We start from the raw sequence: 25,455 nt of genomic DNA, 5'->3' as shown, positions 1-25,455 counted from the left end.
GGGCAAAGACGACCGGTTTATCCCACTAACGGATAGGGGAGCATAGCCGCAGGTTCTGGGGGCCTCTTGTTTAATATGCGCGTCCTCTCCTTCTAGCGCACAGAGAGGAACAGCGCACATACGCGTACTAGCGCATTACTATAGCGGTTTCGGCCGCCGCACACCACGTGATGCGCACTGGCGCGAAACTACCAACCGGAACGGCGCATTCTCTTCAGGGGGACAGTCGCTTACTGAACAGCGCAGCACGAGCAGGGAACTGTGCAACTACAGGACACGGTGACTAGAAATACTAGCCTCCTTCCCTGACTTTCCCCCTGGCTCTATCAGAGCGACCTTTACTCCAATTAGGCGTTTCCTTACCAACCATGTTTGAGGAAAACAGTGAGGCCATTTTTTCCAGGGGGAAGACAGCCTCGGTAAGATACCTTGCATGTGCCAAGTGCCGCAAAAAGCTCCCCTTTAGGGCAAAAAGAGCCTAGTTACTCTAAGTGTAAAACAGCTGAGCCTGAGAAAGAACTCCCAGGCCCTGCTCCTATTCAAACAGAACAAAATCCTCAGACACCTACTGTGACTGTCACAGATGTACCTAATCCAATTCAGACAGTAATTCCAGATTGGGCAGCCCAGTTAGCTACTGGCATACCAAAACTAGCATCATCTTTGGATAAAATCCTGTCAAGACTAGATAAACCCAGACATAGGGGATCAAAACGTAGAGCACCCTCGTCTTCGGACGAAGAGAGTGACAATTGTTCTAGAGATTCCTCACCTGTACCAGGCAGGGAGGAGACCCTTGGTCTATCAGAGGGGGAGTTATCTTGCAGTTCTGACATGTTAGATGAGGAACCTTCAAAATTCTCTGCTGAAGCGATAGATGATTTAATTACTTCTGTTCTGGAGACTCTTAACATACAGGAACCAGAGACCAGTACAGATAAGTCTAAGATACTGTTTAAAAGAAGTAGTAGATCTGCACCTACTTTCCCTTCTCATGCACAACTTGAGCAAATAATCCAACAGGAGTGGAACAAGCCGGAAAGTCGTTTCCAACCAAACCACAGATTCCTCAAACTCTATCCATTTTCTGCAGATACCACAGAGAAATGGTCTTCTCCTCCTTCAGTGGATGCTCCTGTTTCACGCTTATCCAAAAACACAGCTCTTCCAGTACCAGATGCCTCGTCCTTTAAGGACCAGATGGACAAGAAAATGGACGGGTTACTACGTTCCCTTTTCTCAGCCTCAGGCACGGTCCTTCGCCCTATCCTGGCTACAGCATGGGTTAGCAGGGCAGTACAGACATGGTCTGAATCCCTTGTTCAGGCAATTCTCTCGGGAGTGCCAAGACAAGAACTTTCGCAGCTGGCGACGCAAATCAAAGACGCAAATGAATATATTTGCGAGGCGGCCTTAGACGCAACACAGGCAGTTAGCAGAGCTTCAGCGCTATCTATAGCCACTCGGCGGTCACTCTGGATGAAGCTATGGTCTGCTGATTTGTCATCCAAAAAGTCTCTTACATCATTGCCATTCAAGGGAAAACTCCTGTTCGGCCCAGATCTGGACAAGATCATTAGTCAAGCGACAGGAGGAAAGAGCACGCTACTTCCTCAACCAAAAGTCCGTTCTTCCTTTCGGAGAGGGAGGTTTTTTTCGCCCTTCACAAAACAAGAGCTCTAGACACTCGCCACCACGGCATACAACCTCCAACAGAGGACGCTTCACGGGTAAGCCCAGAACCTCATGGCAGGCACGCAAACCCTCTACCAGGACATCGGACAAGCCCTCCACCGCATGACGGGAGGCCTCCGGCACATGGAACGCCTCTGGGGGGAAGGCTACTCCACTTTTCTCAAAGGTGGCTAGACATCACATCAGATTCTTGGATACAGGAGGTGGTAACTCAAGGTTATCACCTAGAATTCGATTTGTTGCCCCCTCTCCAATTTTTCATGTCAAGAATCCCAAGAGAACCAGCAAAGTTCAAGGCCTTCCAAGACGTGCTGTCTACTCTTTTACAAGCAGAGGTCATTTCCTCGGTTCCTCCAAAGGAGCTCTTCAGGGGATACTATTCCAATCTGTTAGTCGTTCCCAAAAAAGACGGATCGGTACATCCAGTACTAGATCTAAAGGGACTAAACAAATTTGTTCATCCAAGAAAGTTCAAAATGGAATCTCTACGCTTCATCATTGCAGCAATGACCCCAGGCCAATTCATGACGTCCCTAGACATAAAGGACGCCTACCTGCATGTGCCAATTTTCCCTTCTCATCAAAAGTACTTACGATTCGCCATACAAAACCGCCACTACCAATTCAGGGCACTTCCTTTTGGCCTCACTTCGGCACCAAGGGTGTTCACAAAAATCATGGCAGTAGCCACTGCAGAGATACGGCAGTTAGGAATATCCATAACCCCATATCTTGACGACCTGTTAATCAAAGCACCCTCTTTAGCAGAGGCACAACGAGCAACCCATCTTGCTATGAACAAACTACAAGATCTCTGATGGTCTATAAATCTAGAAAAATCATCCACAACACCCAGACAGTCTATGGTTTTTCTAGGACTACTGTTCGACACACGGACACAAAGAGTGTCCCTAACTCAGGAAAAGATTGTTCATCTCAAAGCTCTAATACGTTCCTTACTGGCAAAAACAAGTCATTCAATCAGATTCTGTATGAAAGTACTGGGGGTCATGGTATCAACAATAGAAGTGGTTCCATTCGCCCAAATTCACATGCGGGAACTTCAATGGAACATTCTTGCATTATGGAAAAGAAAACACTTGACTCAAGAGATCCGTCTTTCTCACAGGACGCGAGTATCCCTGACCTGGTGGCTACGAACACAGTGCATTTCCAAGGGAAAACCTCTCGGAGAGCCACAATGGAGACTAATGACAACAGATGCGAGCCTGTCGGGTTGGGGAGCAGTACTAGAGGGCAGATCCGCACAAGGTCTGTGGACTCAAGTGGAAAGCCGCTTACCCATAAATCTTCTGGAGATCAGGGCTATTCGTCTAGGACTCTGTCACTGGCACACAGAATTATCAGGACAACCGATAAAGATACAGTCAGACAACTCGACAGCGGTGGCTTATATAAACCACCAGGGGGGCACAAGAAGCAAGGCGGCCTTACAAGAAGTCAGGCACATTTTCCGGTGGGCAGAACAGAACAACGCCAGACTATCGGCCATCTTCATCCCAGGCCTGCAAAACTGGGAAGCAGACTTCCTAAGCCGCCAAACATTAGACCCAGGAGAATGGGTGCTAAAGGAGGAGATTTTTCAAGAAATAACAGCAAGATGGGGCTTGCCGAAAGTAGACCTAATGGCTTCTCGCCACAACAGACAGGTACCAACCTTCCTTGCTCGGTGCCGGGACCCTCTGGCACTAGCAGCAGACGCTCTCACAGCCCCGTGGGATTTTCAACTAGCCTACGCATTTCCTCCAATTCCCCTGATACCCAGAACAATCAAAAAGGCACAAAGAGAGAACACCACTCTTATCCTCATAGCTCTGAACTGGCCTCGAAGGTCTTGGTTCTCGGACCTCGTAAACATGTCAATAGAGGATCCGTGGATTCTGCCAAACGTATCAGACCTACTACATCAGGGCCCAATTCTACACCCGAAGCCTCACAGCCTCAACTTGACTGCGTGGCTCTTGAGACCAGCATTCTGAAGCAGATGGGATTCTCGGACGATGTAATTCAAACTATGCGAGCAGCGCGAAAGCCTTCCTCGGCCAGATCATACTATCGGGTATGGAATAATTACAGACAATGGTGCTACAGACATAAAGTAAACTTTAGATCTTTTTCAATGTCAAAATTGTTAGAATTCCTCCAGGAAGGTGTGTCTCTAGGATTATCACTCGGTTCTCTCAAATCACAGATTTCTGCCTTATCTATTTTATTCCAAAAAAGGCTAGCCCTTCTATCGGATGTCAAAACATTTTTACAGGGGTAGTACATGTGGTTCCTCCTTTCCGTAAATCAGTACCGACATGGGATCTTACCTTGGTTCTTAAAGCACTACAGAGAGCTCCCTTTGAACCAATGGCATTGATACCATTACATTGGGTAACATTAAAAACAGTGTTCCTATTCGCAATTACCTCAGCAAAACGAGTGTCAGAAATCAGTGCACTATCCTGCAAATCTCCGTTTCTCACTTTTCAGCATGACAGAGCAGTGCTTCTTACGGTACCTTCCTTCCTGCCTAAGGTGGTATCGGCATTTCACATCAACCAGGAAATAACTATTCCTACCTTCTGCCCCTCACCAAAAAACCCCAAGGAAGCCGCAATTCATACTTTGGATCCAGTACGTGCTTTAAAATTCTATCTACATAGAGTACAGGATGTACGAAAGACTGACTCTCTTTTCGTGTTAACCTCAGGTCCACTAAAAGGATCTCCAGCCACTAAGGCTTCCATATCCAGATGGGTCAAGCAGACGATTCAAAGAGCTTATGTGGCACAAGGGTTAACACCACCGGATAAAGTGAAAGCGCATTCCACAAGGGGAATGAGCACGACCTGGGCTTTTCGGAATCAGGCCTCAGCAGAGCAGTTGTACAAAGCAGCTACGTGGACATCCATCCACCCCTTTGCAAAATTCTATCATTTTGATTCATTTGCGGCACGACACACGCTTTGGCAGAAAGGTGCTTCAGGCCGCAGTGGAAAAATCCAGTTAGGGCCTCTCCCACCCTACTACTGGGGGGACAGCTTTGGTACGTCCCCATGGTTCCCTGTGTCCCCCAAGCATACACTAGAGAAAATGAGATTTTGTGTACTCACCGTAAAATCTTTTTCTCTCTGGTAGCTTGGGGGACACAGGGCTTCCCTCCCTTAGTGGAGGCCTCTTCTGTTTTTTCAACATGTGTGATAAGTTTTCAAGTTAATTGTTGAAGTTTAAAATTATAAAACCTCCTTCGTTCCTTCTTTGGGAGGGTATAGCCAGCGGAGGAGGAGCTATTTTTTCTGTTGTTGTGTCCTACCTCCTAATGGCATCAGCTATACCCCATGGTTCCCTGTGTCCCCCAAGCTACCAGAGAGAAAAAGATTTTACGGTGAGTACACAAAATCTCATTATATATATATATATATATATATATATATATATATATATATATATATATATATATATATATATATATATATATATATATATATATATATATATATATTCTATAAAATGTCCTCATCCTAGCAACTTTGCACTTGGTCTTCATTATTTGTTATAATTTTTGAATAATTTGCTTTCCCATTCTTACAATTTTCCAAATTTCAAATGGGGATCACTGCCCCCGACAGCAAAATTGCCCTGTAAGCTTACTGTGTCAAAGTAAACTTTATTGTCCTCTCAGCAGTATACAAATGCACAGTGAGACGAAACGACATGGCTCCAGCTAGAACAGATCACAAAAAGTTACACAAAATACACAAATATGTAAACATTTGAAATGAACAATATATTGGCAAAAATTGGATATATACATGTGTAAACCTTTAGAATTGTGCAAATAAATTAACAGTAGATGAAGTATTAAAGGAGTCTGGACATATGTTGTTGTTACTTTTTATTACTTCGCTTTTTTCAGTCCCTCTCCTATTATTCTAGTTTCAGGTGCTAAGGTAAATGAGACCCTAGCAACCCTCTCAACAAATGCTGAACTAAAAAACTTATTGTATATTGTCTTAGAATTACGTCAGTCATACAAAATTAATGTAAAGGTGTAAATCCCTTTAAAGTACGGGGATCCAAAAGACACCTTATAACTGTTGAAGAGCAAACATTGCTATGAAAATGACACCCATAGACTCCAATGGGTAAAAAAAATTGTCGCATATCAAAAAAAAAAAAGTTGTCCAAAATTTTGGACACCCATAGACTTTGCCGTTTCGGCGAAGGGAAACCAGTCACATTCGCTTTTAACTATTCCATAAAACCCTAGGTCCCAAGCATTCTGGATAACTAATCCTATACCTGTATTTGTAAATGTAGTTGCTTACTGCAACCAGCATCTGTCCTCTACATTGACATTGACTTTTGTAACAGAGTGTCAGAAGCTACTGTTTAATAGACCAGATTTCTGCTTTGTTTTATATAGAATGACTCTTGTAATATAAAATCATCACAAATTGCTGTGGACTAGCTCATGATATCAATTACATGTGGCTAATAAAGATTTAATTGACATCCTTTAATAATGGCAAAATACATTGAGGCTATAGCTGTAGAACACCTACAAATGTATACTTAAATTTTACTGCTTTAAAAAAATATATTCCAGATCTGTCCTTGATTCAACTACTATCTAGAGGTGTTGAATGTTTTGTCAACCAGGTTTTAGATGTTAACATTGAACGAGGTCATCTGGACTTACAGAAGATAATAAAAAAAAAATCCTCTCTCAGCATCTAATAGGGTGATTGTAAGTAGTATGTTTATCCAGTTAAGGAGGAGAACAAAAGGGTAGCTTAAAATAACTGGAGATATTATCTTCTCTGGATCTGCACCACACTTACAACCTTGGCTCTGAAATTTTATGCCAAGATGTTTGTAATTCATTTGTCCCTCTACTTTAAATACTTATTTTTGTTTTGTATTTGTTTTTGTTTTCTTCCTGTAGATCCTCAGATCTTGACAAATAGCACTTTGTAAATTCTAAACAAACAAAAGGGTATTTATTACTGTAGTGCTATTGTCTCTTGCAGCACTTAAAATAGTAGGAAGATACATAACATAAGTTTACATGTACACAGTTCAACCTTACTGAAGCTGATGCACATACAGGTATGGCACCTGTTATCCAGAATGCTCGGGACCTGGGGTTTTCTGCTTATGGAATTTGCATCTCCATAGTCTTACAAAATCATGTAAACATTAAATAAACATAATAGGCTGTTTTTTTTCTTCCAGTAAGGATTAATTATACAGGTATGGGATCTGTTATCTAGAAAGCTCCGAATTACAGAAAAGCAATCTCCTATACTGTTTTATCCAAATAATCCAAATTTTTTAAAAACTGTTTCCTTTTTTTTTCTCTGTAATAATAAAACCGACTAAGATATAATTAATCCTTATTAACCTGCTTATTGGGTTTACATAATTTTCTAGTAGACTTGAGGTAGGAAGATCCAAATTATGGGGAGACCCTTTATCTGGAAAACCTTGGATCCCGAATATTCTGGATAACTGGTCCCATACCTGTATTTTAGTTTGGATCAAGTACAAGGTACTGTTTTATTATTACAGAGAAAAGGAAATCCATTTAAAAAGTTTGGATTATTTGGATAAAATGGAGTTGATGGAAAATAACCTATCTGTAATTCAGAGCTTTGTGGATAACTGGTTTCTAGATAATGGATCCCATACCTGTATTTGCATAGCTTTAAAAGTTAGTAGGGGTAAGGCACGAACAGCACTATTTTGACACTTACCTCATTGTCAACATTCAGAACGGTAAAATTAGAGTTTGCATATTAAAATTATTTGAAAGCGTTTTTAAAATTTATATTGGGTTCAGTTCACTTTTTAATGCACGTTTCCATTTGAACTGTGAGGGACATTTGTAATGTACTGTGTCTTTGCTGCTTTTGCATGTCACAAACTACTAGGTCAGCTGAAAATAAAGCAGTCCATTCACAAAGCACCACAGTGCAGTAAAGTGTTTGCAGTAATCTGAGAATAGTTTCTAAGGTTGCGCCATCTTCCCTGCCTTTCCCATGCATCCTTGAGCAAACTTGGGACTTGCTCACGCACAGTAGTGTAAAATTTTCAGGGGATACCTGGAAAAAGTTCAAAATGTTGTCATAAAGCTGTGATTCCCTGGGTCAGTTATAGCTTTATCATAGGTGCCAATGTTTGGCATCACCAGATAATTTGGCTTTTCTTGTATGTACACCATATGATGTGAAAATTTTAAATTTGTAATAGCATACTCTTAACTGGTGCAATATTGGCCTAGTAACCCATAACAATCAGTCGGCAGGTAGTATTTAATGATCTGTTTGATAGCTGACATTAGACTCATGGGTTACAAAAACTTTGAGTGAAGAGTAAACATTTAAACTCCCATATCTCCTCAACCACATTAATATGGGGCCTGATCTGTGCCAGTGAAGTGATAATGTTTAAAAAGAGTGGTCTTTTGAACCTTGGAGCTGTAAATTCACACAGATTAATAACCTTGTAAATTCACATCCGTTTTTACAGTAAATGCTACCAAAGTCGCAACCCTGCTATTCAGTCTTGGCATGTTTATTAAAGTTGTCTATCCGTTTGCATTTTAAGCATGGTGACAGTCTACTTTATTTGACATAGTGGGCATAAGATTTTATGCCTTTATTTTACTACAATAATCGGATTCTGGCACTAAGGCAGTATTCAAAATAACTTCTATTAAGTGTCATGATGTTTGAAGTTTGTGTTTTGATGGCTACAACACTTGAATTGTTTAATGTTTTGATTTAATTGCAGGTTCTTGGGACACCACAGAGGCAATCTGCACCAAATACTATCCTTATAGGAAGCCCTCATACGCCTAATACACATTTTATATCACAGAACCAAGCTACAGACTCTTCACCATGGTCTGCTGGGTAAGACAAATTTATAATGTAATGCTCTGAATAAGTATCGGCACATCAGTAGGTGGTTCATATGTTTATAATGTACATGTTGCACGTCTCTTATGCCTGTTGATTCTTGTAGTGGATATTGCACTTTTTTCTTTCACACAAAAGCATAACATGGGAATTCCACCCCCCCCCCCCTCCTCGTTTTGCATGCATCTGGAATATACTTGTGTGAGAGGCCATGGAAAAGTTTACTTTCTGCATTTAAACTCAGGAGTTGAGGGCAGGAGGTGTGGTCCCAACCTGCAGAGAGGAATGTAAGCTGGAGGAAATATGGCAAACTGTGTACAAATTCTTCTGAAAGCATGAAGGACATCTATTCTCAGACTCTTATCATGCCCATTTGGTATGAAGGGCTGGGAAATGGTCGGTGCAAATTGGGCTTCCTCTAGTCTATATGATGTTTTTGGGAAAAAAAGATTTATTTTTTTTTAAAGCCAACTGATTTGTAAAAAAATAGGGGTTGTAGAACTTTAATCAAAGCTTATGCTTATTACAGATGGATACCTATGCTAGCATATATTAATTTTAACTGTCATTACACCTTGTGAGAGAACCTAGGGAATTTTCCCTGCTATAAAAGTTCCATACCATTGTATTTGGCATTCCAGGATATCCTTTAAACCTTTCCCTGCCAGCCGTTTTGTCCTAGATGCGAACATCTACTGCCAAGCAGTTTTTAGATATTTTGCACTCTTTCACTTTTAGGCCCCTTCCTGGGGCGGTCTTTTAGTTTACCCAGGAAAATATATTGTTTTTTTCAGGACAACCTGAACTTTCAAAATATGCAAGAATTTTGGTGTAATTCTACTTCTGTAAAAAAATATAGGCTTCTAAGTGTCCAATAAAATGAAAAAAATCATGTTTCACATAGAACAATCACATATATCAGAAACATTATTTACTTTATGTATGAGAACACAGCTGATTTGGAAAGGTCTATGTCTCCTGAATGCGGCAATACCAAATATATATAGTTTTATGGAGATTTCTCACTTGTATAGATCAAAATCTAAAAGCAGTACACTAGCAAATGTCCAAAACACCGCTCCCCAAACGGCATACTTCTGATTTCAAGGCCAAACATTCCACTAACAGTAGGTTTACCCTAGAAAACTACCCATTATTAGAAAGAACAGATTCTGGTGAATCAAAAATGGGTAAACATATCGTTGTACTCCAAACTACCAAGTTGCAATTGTTTCCTAAAGTTATAATGTTTTATAGAAATTGGTGAATTTTTTGAAAAATGACCTCAAAGCTTCCAATCTACAGAATCGTATCTCCCACACATCATTAGGTATCAATGTAAAACACCCCAAATATGAAAGCCTGGGGTCCACTGAACAGTTTGATGCGAAATATGTATAGGTGTACCCAAGCACGTGACATATAGGGGCCCTAAAATGTAGACACCTCATTTGAGCTATCAGTTCTGTAATTCCAGATACTGCAAAATCAACACATTTGCATCGTTTTGGGGTGGGGTAAAAGTAAAAAAAAAGTTCATCCCAGAAAACCATATATTTTCGGAAAGTACACATTCCCACGAATCTAAATTGGGTATGCATGTCTTTTTACTACAAAGTACCAAGCCGCAAACGATTCCTAAATTTGGTGATTTTGGCGACATTTCCAAAAATCACCTCAAAATTTCTACCCTGCAGCATCGTATTACCCACATACTTTTAGGTATCAAGAGAAATCACCCCAAATATGAAAGCCTAGGGTCCTCTGAACAGTTTGATGCCCAATATGTATAGGTGTACCCAAGCACGTGGCATACAGGGGCCCCAAAAGGAAGACCCCCATATGGTCTGTCATTTCAGGTACTGCAAAATCAACACATATACATCGTTTTGGGGGGGTCAAAAGTAGAAAAAAGTGGGTTCACCCCAGAAAACCATATATTTTCGGCAGGTACTGCAAAATCAACACATTTACATCGTTTTGGGGGGGTCAAAAGTAGAAAAAAGTGGGTTCACCCCAGAAAACCATACATTTTCGGAAAGTACACATTCCCATGAATCTAAATTGGGTATGCATGTGTTTGTACTCCAAAGTACCAAGCCGCAAATCATTCCTAAATTTGGTGATTTTGGTGATACTTCCAAAAATCACCTCAAAATTTCTACCCTGCAGCATTGTATTACCCACATACTTTTAGGTATCAAGCAAAATCACCCCAAATATGAAAGCCTAGGGTCCTCTGAACAGTTTGATGCCCAATATGTATAGGTGTACCCAAGCATGTGGCATACAGGGGCCCCAAAAGGAAGACCCCCATATGGTCTGTCATTTCAGGTACAGCAAAATCAACACATTTACATCGTTTTGGGGGGGTCAAAAGTAGAAAAAAGTAAGTTCACCCCAGAAAACCATATATTTTCGGAAAGTACACATTCCCATGAATCTAAATTGGGTATGCATGTCTTTGTACTCCAAAGTACAAAGCTGCAAATCATTCCTAAATTTGGTGATTTTGGTGATACTTCCAAAAATCACCTCAAAATTTCTACCCTGCAGCATCGTATTACCCACATACTTTTAGGTATCAAGAGATATCACCCCAAATATGAAAGCCTAGGGTCCTCTGAACAGTTTGATGCCCAATATATATAGGTGTACCCAAGCACGTGGCAGACAGGGGCCCCAAAAGGAAGACCCCCATTTGGTCTGTCATTTCAGATACTGCAAAATCAACACATTTACATTGTTTGGGGGGGGGGACAAAGGTAGAAAAAAGTACGTTCACCCCAGAAAACCATATATTTTCGTAAAGTACACATTCCCCTGAATCCAAATTGGGTATGCATGTCTTTCTACTCCAAAGTACCAAGCCACAAACCATTCCTAAATGTGGTGATTTTGGTGACATCTCCAAAAATCACCTCAAAATTTCCACCCTGCAGCATCGTATTACCCACATACTTTTAGGTATCAAGAGAAATCACCCCAAATATGAAAGCCTAGGGTCCTCTGAACAGTTTGATGCACAATATGTATAGGTGTACCCAAGCACGTGGCATATAGAGGCCCGAAAAGGAAGAACCCCATATGGTCTTTCATTTTAGGTACTGCAAAATCAACACATTTACATCGTTTTGGGGGGGGGCAAAGGCAGAAAAAAGTAATTTCAACCCAGAAAACCATATATTTTCGGAAAGTACACATTCCCATGAATCTAAATTGGGTATGGATGTCTTTGTACTCCAAAGTACCAAGCCGCAAACCATTCCTAAATTTGATGATTTTGGCGACATTTCCAAAAATCACCTCAAAATTTCTACCCTGCAGCATCGTATAACCCACATACTTTTAGGTATCAAGAGATATCACCCCAAATATGAAAGCCTAGGGTCCTCTGAACAGTTTGATGCCCAATATGTATAGGTGTACCCAAGCACGTGGCATATAGGGCCCCAAAAGGAAGACCCCCATATGGTCTGTCATTTCAGGTACTGCAAAATCAACACATTTACATAGTTTTGGGGGGGGGCAAAGGTAGAAAAAAGTATGTTTGCCCCAGAAAACCATATATTTTTGGAAATTACACATTCCTGCGAATCCAAATTGGGTATGCATGTCTTTGTACTCCAAAGTACCAAGTCGCAAGCCTTTCCTAAATTTGGCGATAAAAGCAACGGTTTTTACATTTCTGAGAATCGCCTAAAAATATTGCAATTGGCCACATTTATCTCACCCAACTTCTTACATACAATTGTAAAACACCATAAATACTGATGCCAAGGGTCTACTGAACAGTTTTATGCCCAATATGCATTGATATACCAAGGCAGCTGGCATGTGCGGATCCCAAATGTAAATAGTGAATATGAGTTTTCTCTGCTGCCGATTCGCCTTCTGTAAACATAGACCATTGACTTCATATTATGTGCCTCAAGACCCTCCTAACAGCAAAAACCCCCCAAAACCATATGTTTTTGGAAAGTACACATTCTGACAAAAACAACCAAGATAAAGACGTCTTTCTACAGCACTGCAAAACTTTTATAAACATAGAGATTTTTACATTTCTGAAAATCGCCTAAAAATGTTGAAGTATGCCACATTTATCTCACACAATGTTTTACGTACAAAGAAAAATCACCCCAAATATGGACATCAGAGGTCTACTGAATAGTTTGATGCCCAATATGCATAGATTTACCAAAGTATATGGTGTGTACGGCCCCAAATGAAAAATGTGCATATGAATTTTCACACTGGCCAACTAAGCTGCTGAAAAGAGAACCCCAACTGTGCGTTATGTGCCGTAAGACCCCCAAACTGTAAAAAGACCCCAGAAAACCATATATTTTTGGAAAGCATATATTCTGACGGATCAATCTAAGTAAAATAATATACCAAAGCACCAAACAGCAAAACTATACTAAAGATACATAAGGAACAATAATCCAGGGATAAAATTGCAATAAAACCACAAAAATTGTGCAAATCAATGAAATAACAAAATAACTGCACCGACAGTGTAATTAGAGGCCGAAATCGATTATCCAATAGTCATGCTGCTGAAATAAACAGTTTTTATGGGTAAAAAAAACACAAATTGGTGAAATGAAAAAGTAAAAAAAATAAAATGTGTATACATGTGTACACTTCCAAGAATTGTGTGACAGTGTATAAGTGTGTATATAAGTCCATATAAGTGTATATAAATGCATATAAGTGCATATAAGTGGAAAATGAAAAATTAAAAAAAACGTTTTTTTTTTTTTGTTTTTTTTTTTACTACTACTAAAATATGTGTGTATGTGTGTATAATGTAGGTAGGTGTATGCAAGTGTGTAAAATAAAGGGCACTTACCGTTTTTGGCTGATCTAAGAGCTGCAGAAGAGAGATCTGCAGATTCACAGCAAGCAGGAAGTGTGTGGGCGTCGCTGGAACACGAGGTGAGCAGGAGGAAGCAGAGCAGCAAGGCAGACACGCGATTTGCTGTGTCTGCCTCTTTTAGGTCGGCCCTGCGACAATCCAGTCGCAGGACCGACATGACAGCCCCCCAGCCTCGTTGCCCAGGGGGCTGTCAATGCTGCTAAACCTCTGCAGAGGCGGCTAAAGCCGCTGATGCAGAGTACAGCATGTAAAACTGCAAGCACGTACAATGTACGTGCTTGGCAGTTAAAGCCCTTGCCTGCCAGAACGTACGGTGTACGTGCTTGGCAGGCAAAGGGTTAAAAAAAAAACCTGTCCTTGGCGTTGTGATTTTCTGTAGAGGTTGCTCACATTTTGGTTGAATGTTACCATTTTGGACAAATGAAGTCTTTTTTTCCTTTAAGGAAGAGAAATAAAAAAGGTGAAAAGAATGGCAAAGGCTTGCGTCATTTCTCCATGAAGGTTTGTGAGAAAGTACAGAAGAAAGGAACAACATCCTACAATGAAGTGGCTGACGAATTGGTTGCAGAATTTAGTTCAGCAGATAATCATATATCTCCGAATGAGTCTGTAAGTATAAGAATAGCACATAATTTATTGTTGCCTTTTTTTTTTTTAATTTTTTTTTTCCTATTCTGGTTTAATAACAATGTACCCCCTATTGTAAAATATAACCCCATACAGATCATGGAACTGTAAGGTGACTTCTCATATCCTCATAAATTTCAACAGGGGGTAAACATTGCATCAGTAAAACTTGTCCAACATTGGAAATAATATTCATATCTTTTACCCTAAAAGCTCTGTTTTTGGTTTTATTTACATTTTTAACCATAAAATCATTTTGTGTTGTTCTTTTAGCAAGCATATGACCAGAAGAATATTAGACGACGAGTCTATGATGCCTTAAATGTGCTAATGGCTATGAATATTATTTCTAAAGAAAAAAAAGAAATAAAGTGGATTGGTTTACCTACAAACTCTGCTCAGGAATGTCAAAATTTGGAGGTACGTATATTTCTCACTGATGGTAGATAGCATTTTTGGTAAATCATTTTTGCACCTGAGCTTAACTGACTGATAGACAGCCTTCTGTTTAATTCTGTGTATTGTTATGTCTGTGAGAGATATAGTTTTCCCAGTAACAATATCACTGTTTTCCCAGTTTTTCAGTTTCATGTAACGTGGATCGTAAAAAAAAAAACCCCCCAAAAAATATTTATTGGCTTATGTGTTGGTTTTGTGTGTGGGTTTTGTCACCCAAACAATTTCATTGTGGGTGGGTCACATCATTTGAGACCAATAACCATTATTTTCAGTGGTGATCTTTTGCACTTGGAAACACTAATTTGTAAGGCAACAGTCAATTGGAAAATTAAGCAGTTTCCTTGCCAGTATGGTGTTTTACAGCTCTGGCCTGTAACCAAAGTGCCATTGCCTGTTATAGTTATGAAGCTTGATTTAGTCTCACTTCAAGATCATATGTTGACATTTTTTGCTTTGCCCTTCACTGCTTAAATATTATGTAAATATGTTTGTAGGTTGAAAGACAAAGAAGACTTGAACGAATAAAGCAAAAGCAGTCTCAGCTGCAAGAACTTATACTACAGGTAACTTACCACAACAATGTCTGAAATATATAACATGACCTATATAACATGATTAGAGAGAGGCTCTCGTGTAGTATTCACCTCCAACAAAAATGATTCTTTTCAACATATTCTATGAGGTGACGCACCTTTTGTCTGATGAAGCTTAAACAATTTGATGTAAAGTACTTTTAATACCAGTACCATGCTCCGTATTTTTCATTTTAGTTATGATTGTTATGAACATATCTATCCTCACTAAGCTTTATGTAGGATCAACTTAACCCTATAGGGTTTTACCGAAGAGCTCAGGTATAGGCTACAAGGTGTGATTCCATTATGTTGACATAGTTTAAGAAGAGCTAATCCATGAAAATTAATATGGCTTGACATCCCATATTTTAGATATGGAACTTATTGCAGCAGCCTAAAGGTTCAGCATCTCTATAGTAGGAATGATCCAGGCCTTAAAAGTTGTCACAGGAGCTCTTGAGTTTTGTAAGTGACACTCGCATGTGCAGTGTGCTCTAGGCAGCTGTTGAGAATCTAAGCCTTACGGTTGTCACAATTTGTCAAGTAGAGGCTTGCCTTAATAAGATGATGGTACAGGTCTGATTATTAAATGGAAAATCAATAGGACCGTCAGTATTTCTAAACAGATGTGTCATGAAAATGCCTCCATTCCACCCCCTGCCTAGTTGAATAGTCATCCTTCCATAGGCTTATTACAAATTAAATCCATACCACTCCCTATGGGAGTATTTAGCTGCCTCCAGCCTTGCATGACTGACCCAACTGCAGAGGATAATTTTGCTGCATCATAATTTCTACTACCAGAACCAAAATATAAACCACAGGCTAGTGCTATACCTTACCAAAGTTCAATGGTTGATACCATGCTAAACCTCCTATCCTCGAAAAGTTTGCTAAGCAAAACTATTTAAAACTGAGCTAAAACAAAGATAGGAAATGCTTTCCTACAGGAAACTCACTTCAAAGCAAACACGTTAAACTTAATATTAAAGGATTTAGGGACATATACGCTAGTAAAAACAACTGTCCAAATTACTTTCACAAGAATGGGATTTCATAACAACATTTAGAACCAGCACATTGCAGATTACAGGAATATTAACTACACAAGTGTCTCACCTGTACATTACCAAAAATCTATACCAATGTCCACCACCTTGAGATGCAGCCAAACAAATGGAAATAAATGACACATCTACTGGCATTGTCCCAGCCTGAGCCATACAGTTCAGCGTTGAAAAACTTTTACCAAAATTAACCAACACGGACATAGAAGACTCAATCACCTTCAACCTACATAAAAACACAATATCCACATCTCAATATAAAGTTTGTTGTATCAAACTTCATCACAGCAGCAAGGTCAGTGATACCAAAACACTGGAAATCATGGAATTTCCCAATGATGAATAGTTACTCAACGTATAAGGGTAGGACTACATGGGCGTTTTCGGCACGGTCCGATGCGCTGCAAAAAAATGCCTGCGACAGATCACATGCAACGGACATAAGGTAAGTAACATTTACCAGTTTGAAAGACTCAAACTGAATACACTTGAGCAAGATATACTTTCCCGCAAATGGCATTACCGGCTTCTCTTCACAGATTCACAAGCGTACCAAGACTTGGTCAGATGAGATCCCACATACATCCCATTGACATACTTAGCAGATGAGATCCCACATCCATCCCATTGACATACTTAGCATCTGACTCTATCTAACTAGCTATATGGCACCTCTGTGCCTGCCTCCATATCTAACCCATGATCCCCCTCCCTTTGTTTCTCTTTATAGGTCTTCTTCACCCTTTCTTCATTTTGCACAAACATCCTTAAACCATTTCTAAACTGGTATGAATATATGCATACTGGTAGGTGCATGTCCGTGCTCACTAACGTGGAGGTTAGGTGCAGATAGCCGTAGCCTTTCTTTAGCCGCCTCATGTCTCTTATTTTTATAATCCCCATAGTCATAGGGAGGTATTCTAGTCATAAGGTATTCTAGCAGTCCATGTTAATAACAGGAAGTCATTAGCTGTGTGCCCTGCAAAGTATGATTAGAAATAGCACACTCTGTAGCAGGGACAACTTTGTCTGTTTTATTGTTGCCTTTATAGAAATCTATGACCGCATAGGAATTCCTCTGTACAGTGCAGAAATTCTTTGGTAAATTTCGATGGTATAGCAGTCCTTTAACTACAGTGTAATAAGATTGTGTGTGAGTTGAATTACATAATTTGTGGTTAAATTGGAGGGTCATGAGTAAATTTATTCAGAGCAGTGAATGAAGACCAGCACGTGCCACTCGAGTTGTGCACATACTTGAAGAGTTAAATGGAGTCTGTCGCGGGAAAACTTTTTTTTTTTTTTTTTTAATTGCATCAGTTTCGCATCAAATCTGCACATGGACATGTCCATTTCCCAGGTGCCTACTACTTGAGAAAGGGTATACAATAACCCGAAACATGTCGTGTAGTAGCTTTTAAATAAACACAACCACAGCGTTTTTGCTATTGAGCAGTGCTCTCCTCATTCTTTAATCTTTGTCATTTGTTGGGATAGCGGTTTACCCAAGCGAGGATTGATGCATTTCGAAAAAGACTGAAAAGGCAGTGCGGAGGATATCATTTGTTTATTTTCCATTTCCCAGGTGCCCTCAGTCATGTGACTTGTACTCTGGTAAACTTTATACAGTCATACTTTACTACAAACTGGAGTGATATTAATAGGGATGCACTGAATCCACTAATTTAGATTCAGCTGAATCCTTCACGAAAGATTCGGGCGAATACTGAACCAAATCCTAATTTGCATATGCTAATTAGTGGTGGGAAGGGGAAAGTGTTTTTTTTACTTCCTTGTTTTGTGACAAAAAGTCACTTAATTTCACTCCCCACATATGTAAATTCGGTTCAGCCAGGCAGAAGGATTCGGCCGAATCCTGCTGAAAAAGGCCAAATCCTGTATTTGGTGCATCCCTAGATATAACCCCCCCCCAGCAGTCCATCAGCAGTACAGTGGGAAGGTAAACACAACAGCTCCCTGACACAAGATAGCAGCTCCCTGCTAGATATGAGAATAGCACTCAATAGTAAAAATCAAGGTCCCATTGTGACTCCTTCAGGAGATACAATAGCCTGTCCAAAATCTGTTCACTCATGAAAGTGCTGGCTCTTTCTGAAATTTAAATAAACTTCATAATCTGAAAATGTTGCTTGCATTTCTTTTTAAACAGAACTTTTCTTTCCGTTTCAGCAAATTGCCTTCAAAAACCTAGTTCAGCGAAATCGTCTTACAGAACAAAAAGCAAACAGACCACCCCCACAAAATTCAGTCATACATTTACCCTTCATCATTGTGAACACCAGCAAGAAGACAGTGATTGACTGCAGCATTTCTAATGACAAGTAGGTTAAAGGCTGTTCTATCACAATATTTTGTTGGTTCAGGCCATGACTTTATGATTAAATTCTTTGCATTGATTAGATGACTTTGCACAATCCGTTTTGCAAGTGTGAAGTGTTTTTGCCCCCTTTGCCCACAAGGTCACTTTCTCTAGGCAATGTTTAAAAATAAAGTGAACAGGGTTGTCTTTTATCAAGGTTCATTTATGGTCATTGATGTGAGTGTGTAAACTTCTTTGACCATTTGTAAAAGAGTCAGAAACTGTTTGAAGGCTCAATTTGCATTGCAGACCAGCAGTTTTGATAACTGTTACATGCTGGAAAAAGAAAGCAGCATATGATAGAATGTTAAGGGTAGCTGCATGGTGTTGGCAATGTTAGTATAGTCAAATATAGTTTGTAATCTATAAAAAAAATTGGGTGTTGATTTAGCAACATTTACCAATAGCTGAAAAAAACATTTAGAACTTAAAGGCTCCCCTTTAAAATTTTGAATATCATTAGGCAATTAAATGTTGAAAGCTGTAGTAGCTCTAAGGATGAAGTTCATAAAGTAGAAGACACTCATAAATACAGATGATCTTTGTTTTTAAAATGGCTTTCAATTCTACCTCTGTAACCTGACAAATAAAATGCTATATGGTAGGTGGCGTCAGTGGTGGCAGGTTTATTCTTATTTTCTTTATGCTCTTGTGGTAAATGGGACTCCAGCATGACAGTTTAATAGTCAAACTGCAGAGAAACCAAATAAAACTTAAAGGAACAGTAACGTCAAAAAATAAGTGTTTTAAAGTATTGAAAATATAATGCAGTGTTTCCCTGCACTGGTAAAACGGTTGTTTGCTTCAGAAACATTACTATTGTTTATATAAATAAGCTGCTGTGTAGCAAAGGGGGCAACCATTCAAAGGAGAAAAAGCTCAAGTTACACAGCAGATAGCAGATAAGCTCTGTCTGTCTAATGGTGTTATCTGTTATCCATTTGTTAACCTGTGCCATTTAGCCATTTTTCAATTTCCGCCATTGCTCCACAGCAGCTTGTTTATATGAACTATAGTAGTGTTTCTGAAGCATACAGATCAGTTATACCAGTCCAGGGCAAAACTACATGATATTTTCATTACTTTAAAACACTTACATTTTTTGGTGTTATTGTTCCTTTAAATAATAACAAAAAATAAAACTGCAATAACCGTTTCTCTTCAAATCAAATACCATTGTCCTTGCATGCTGAAAGTGTAAATAATGTGCTAAAGGTGAAAGGTGTAAATGGAAGGTGTGGTGTTGTAAACCGTTGTATTGGATATAACATGATCTGTTGAAATGCAACAGTTAAATTATATTATTTTGCCTCCAAAAATCAGATTTAAATATACTTGTGTGAAATGTGCATATTCACTGCTGGTTTTATTTGTATGCTCAGCTGGTCTTAAAATTTCTGTCCTAGGTTTGAATACCTATTTAATTTTGACAATACATTTGAAATACACGATGATATTGAAGTACTGAAGCGAATGGGAATGGCTTGTGGTCTAGAATCAGGAAGCTGTTCAGCTGAGGACCTTAAGACTGCCAAAAGCTTAGTGCCAAAAGCTCTAGAACCATATGTGACAGGTCAGTGGTTTGCATCGTTTCTTTCAGAATAATTCTGTCTGTATCAGCCACAATTCTGCCATGTATATGAATAAGTACACACCAATATTTATTTATTTTATATGTGGAAATATCAATAATTGATCTTCACTCAAACTCTATTTAAAGGTGATGTAATTAAACAAAAATATCATTTGACTTTGCAATCAATAATTCAACAAATAAAACCATTTCAGTATATCCAATAGCTGTGTGCCTGCTATTATCTAAAGGGATAGATGGCACATAGTATCTTTTCTTTTTATTCCTCAACCCCATGCCATGAATAATTGGGTCTTCACAGCGACTGGTTGTAATACTATACGTAATTACTCATTTTGAATGCTTCCGCATGTAGTAGTTTCCAAATCTATATGGCTCTCCCCATATATGGTGTTTCTTTTGCAAAGGCAGAAGTATCAGAAATGAAATTCTTAATGCACTAGTCATATATTTTGAGGGTGTTCTACATGACAGTGCAAATATTGGTCAAACAAATTTAGACCTGTGATATTTACATTTAGGATTTGTCTTTGTATCCAAGAACAAGAGAAATTAAATGCCCTACTTTAGTTACAAGTTTCCTTATCTAAACATTTTGTGCTGGTTTGAAGATAATTTGGCTCAAATCATGAGTTGTGATGCATATAAAATGTTTACATTTGTCTCTGTATTCTAAAATGTTTAATATTTAGGAATTTAGATTTTTTTTTTTTACAGAGGCAGAATTACATACTGTATTAAGACTTTTTTAGGCATAAGAAAATCCATAGTAAAACAAAAACAAATGACAGGAATGTCTGAACTAAGAAATATAAAAACATTTTGAGGGATGGCTGGAGGATTACCATTTCCCAACCTCCATTAGCCTGACTTCTGGATCAACTGCAAATTCGCCTTGTTCCATGTTGAAGTTATTCATTGAAGTCTTAAGGTTTTTGAGTCCCTCTGTTTTCCAGAGAGACTTCAAGCCCTAAAACGAATCACTTCAGCATGGAACAAGGTGTGGGAGGGGTTGCATTTCTGATTTATCCATCACCCATAGAGGACAGGATTCGCTCACCCAAGGATTCCTTGTGTTTTGTATACATTTTGTGGTCGCACCCCTGAATAATGGTATGTAGTTTGTCAATTACTTAGTGGCTAATTCTTCATATTTGACTTTACAGAAATGGCTCAGGGATCAATTAGCAGTGTGTATATCTCATTTTCATCAGGTTCAGTGTCTAATGGCAGAAGGTTTTCATCAAGGTAAGAACTGTATTGTGCACACACAAAAAAAGAAAAACATTTTAAAGTGGATCTTAAACACCAAAAGTGCCTCTCTAAATACTATTGCAATTTACATAACTTTTGTAGTTTGAGATAGCTGGTGCTCAAACCAGGCCAAACAGTTGTGTTTGAAAGTCAGTGTCTTTGCAGGTAAAGTTGCTGTACCGTGTTAGCCAGTAAAAATGTTACAGGGCAACCCTTTTGAAATAAAAAATAACAAAAGTGGTATAAAAGTGATACCTTTATTGGTAACTAATATGAGATAATATAAGATTTTCTGCAGAGTTTTGTTACTGGTCATTCTAGACATTGGTTTTACATGCAAACTTACTTAATCCTTTGTAAAACTTGTAAATAAATATAAAGGAACATTGCAATTCTTTTAGCATTTTGTCATTCCATCTTTGTGCAGTAACCTTAAATTACTGCCACTCTAAATTAAATTAATTAAATTTAATTTAATAAATACATTTGTAATTACTAAAAATTAATGGCATGAATACATATATCAATTAAAGAAATGCATTCTTTGCCTTGACACTATGTTCAGCTGCTTTGTACAAATAGCAATTTTGAAAAGTCTTCACCTATTAACAGCAAGGGATTGCGTGCTTAGCATGAGACATCATTTGTGTATCTCTTATTTTGGGGTTGCTGCCATTTACACAATAACTATCTTTTTTTTACAGTGACTTGACTGGCTGTACAGATGGCATGTTGGCTACGAGTTCAAATGGATCCCAATACAGTAGTTCCCGAGTTGAGACTCCTGTGTCGTATGTTGAAGAGGAAGATGACGATGATGATGATGATCTTGATGATGACTGATGTGTAGCACATTTTTTCTGTGTTGAGATACAACTTCGGGAAAAAAATTTCTGTTAATGGGGTGATTTTTTTTTTCTTATTTCCCCCCCATTCCAAGGAAATATTGATACAGTACTTGGTTCTTACAACCAAGAAGGATCATTCAAGTTTATATTTTTTGTGTGCTGTGGATTTTGACAGTATTTTGCTCAAATCTATTTACTTTCCCATGTATAGTTATGTTTGCCCCCTTAGAATTTTGCTTGAAGGGGAACTTCATCCACATTAATGGGGAAAATAAACTGATATCCTTTGTAAAAAAAAAAAAAAAAAGAATAAAAAAAAAAGGAATAATAGCAGTACCATTTTTGGGAAGTGTTTCAATAATGCCTAGAATTTAGGTATGTATGTCCCTTTTTTTGTTGAAGTCATGCAAAGTCCAAATAAAGTAAGATGCATTTTTCTAAAATTGTTAATAGTTTAAAAATGTAAAAAAAAAAAAAAAAAAAAATGACCCGTTTTGTATATTTTTTTATTGTATATTTTGGGAGAACTAAATACATGGTATGGCAAAGGTTTTACTATGATGCTTGTGCAGCTATTTATAATCTTGAAGGTTCTATATATTGCTTATATAATTTACCTGAATTATACCAGGTAAACTTTTATTTTATACCTTGTTTACATAGCTATCACTAAAAGAAACAAATGTTTTGTATTTGTTTCCTAAACCTATACTTGCAATCTATTCTAATGTTAGCAATTCTGTTTGGTTTTTTTTTTCTTTAGATTTCTGAATCCTTTTTTAACAGTTAACATTTTTTAACTGAGGAAATTTCAGGGCAGATTAACTAGTTTCAGATTTAAAAAAAATCACAACTGCACAGATATTGTCCGCTGCCTATGTAAAGATCATATTCTTTTTATTCAAACATTAATACGAATATGTAATTTTATTAACGCTGCAGAAAATTATAAATGATTTAACTTGACACTGTTAGTCATTAATAAAATGCATGGGCATTTTAAATAAGCTAAGTGTTTTTTTAATATAAAAATGAATGTACAGTAACTTTCTTTTGTATGCATAGATTTTTTTTCCCGAGCCTTTAAGCAATATTATAGTATTATATTATAATTATAGCGTTAATATAAAATTGCTAGTTATTTTATTTTTTTTTTCCACTTATGGTTATGATGAACTTTAGGAGTAATTTAGAAATTATTCCTGTTTATATATCAAATCTAATGGATTGCGTTATTTTAAAGTTTGTTTGCAGGTTTTCAAGAATATTTTGTGTTAACGTTTTTCTTATTTTAGAAATGTTCACATTTAAAACCAAATAAAACTATAGTTCTACATGTTGCATTTAAATGATCTGCCACTCATATAATATGGGGAAACTTCCAAAGAGAGCATTACAATATCTATTAAAGGAGTTGTCCACCTTTAAATTAACATTTAGTATAATGTAGAGGCTGCTGTTCTGAGACAATTTGCAATTGGTCTTCATTTTTTATTTGCATTTTTTTAATTAACTTTTTGTTCAACAGCTCTCCTGCAGTTTGGAATTTTGGCAGCTATCTTCATGCTAGGGTTCAATATAACCTAGCAACCAGGCAGTGGTTTGAAAGAGACAGGAATATGAATAGTGGTCTGCCTAATATATTGCACGTTTATTTTATTTCTTTTATGGCTGAGTGAAAAGATGTTAAAGGGATTTTGTTAGGTAGGTTTTTTTTTTTTATTTATTTTATAACGTACTTGTTAATAGTGCTCTTCCAGCAGAATCTTATCCTGAAAGTTTTTTCTAAAGAGTTTCAACAGGTCCAAACTGATAGCACCTCTGTTCTGTGCTGCTGTCACTGCTCTGCTTTAGTCTGGTACAGAAACTGTCCCAATACTGCCACCCATTCACTTTAGGGTGATGGCACACGGGGAGATATGTTGCCCACAGGAAATCTGTGCTTCTCGTCAGCAACAAGTCTCCCAAAAATTCCTTTCCGTTGGTGGAGTTGAAATCTATTTACAATGTAAAGTGGGTTAGAGGATAAGTACAGTGAGTTCTAAGAACAGTGATTTTTAGATCCTAAATACCTTATGCAGTGACAGACAGAGGGTGGTGAAATTACAAAATATGTTGAGAGGTAGTGGATACTTTAGCACCAAGTACACTTATTGCAGGGAGAGGAAATGGTTCCTGACACGCAGACCTCTCTTAACCCCTTCAAAAAGCAGGAAAAAGAACTAGCCAAGTCTGTGTAATAAGTCAGAAAAGCTATTGTTTTTCCTATTCAATCTGAAACCAGTTGTATTGTGCAGTGTTTCTAAAACCTCATGATCAGGCATATTGGCCTGAGATGGCGGTCTAAAGACCAATATTACAATTAAATATATTTATTGGTTTAAGAATAGTTTTAATTGAAACAATAAATTATTTGGAATGTACACTGTAATTTAAGTTCTATTTTGACCTCTAAGAAGAACCCTAGATGGGTGCAGTACTCTTCTAACAAGAGCACTGGCCCAAGGTATCAGACAAGTGATTGCAATAACTAGGCCTGGGTGCCTAACGTTTGGCACCTCATAGTGATTTTAACATTCAAGCAACGTTTCAACAACTTTAGGTGTGAATACATGTGTACCTGTTATGTACGGTATTAAGCAAATGTTAGAAGGCAAGTGGAATTTCTTTAAAATGCTACTTGACAAATATACCTGTCCAGTATAATACAGTTGAAAACAAGGAAAGAGAAAAAGTGTTGTGGTTTAAAGATTAGTATTAATGTCGGTATGAAAAATATATGCATTTAAGAATTTCATGTTAGTCAGTGGAAACTTTAATTGGGTTCAATGAGGACAATAAAGCATGCAAAAAAAGAATCACACATGCTAAAAAAGATAACGGGTTGCTGGTAAAATAAAATGCAGGGAAATCAGATTTTTCAGTGGAAGATGATGCACTTGGGTAAAACATAAATGATAGTTACATAATATTTGAATATGTACTGAGGGCTACCTTAATTAAGAAGGAGTTGTGTTTTTTGTTTATTTTAGACTGCTGTAGGCAGTGGTAGTGTCTACTTAGGGCAGGGGCACACTGGCAGATTCAGGGAGATTGTCGTCTGACTAATCACCTCTTCTGCGGAGCGACAATCTCC

The 25,455-nt window shown here is 38.2% G+C and overlaps 1 protein-coding gene across 2 annotated transcripts in view; it reads left to right on the top strand.

Annotated features, from left to right (window-relative positions):
• Nucleotides 1–22,756, top strand: part of tfdp1.L (transcription factor Dp-1 L homeolog) — a 39,908-nt gene extending 17,152 nt beyond the window's left edge. Inside the window, exons 5-12 of one of the 2 annotated variants that reach the window (XM_018245212.2) lie at nt 8,503–8,624; nt 13,959–14,124; nt 14,416–14,562; nt 15,096–15,164; nt 18,434–18,585; nt 20,030–20,196; nt 21,384–21,465; nt 22,176–22,756. In XM_018245212.2, coding sequence (XP_018100701.1) covers nt 8,503–8,624; nt 13,959–14,124; nt 14,416–14,562; nt 15,096–15,164; nt 18,434–18,585; nt 20,030–20,196; nt 21,384–21,465; nt 22,176–22,314 — 1,044 coding nt within the window. In that variant the 3' untranslated portion in view covers nt 22,315–22,756. 2 annotated transcript variants of the gene reach the window in all.
• Nucleotides 22,757–25,455: the final 2,699 nt, after the last annotated feature.

This window comes from Xenopus laevis, chromosome 2L (genome assembly GCF_017654675.1).
Source record: "Xenopus laevis strain J_2021 chromosome 2L, Xenopus_laevis_v10.1, whole genome shotgun sequence".
Classification (NCBI taxonomy): Eukaryota; Metazoa; Chordata; class Amphibia; order Anura; family Pipidae; genus Xenopus; species Xenopus laevis.
This window is presented reverse-complemented; position numbering and strand designations above follow the sequence as displayed.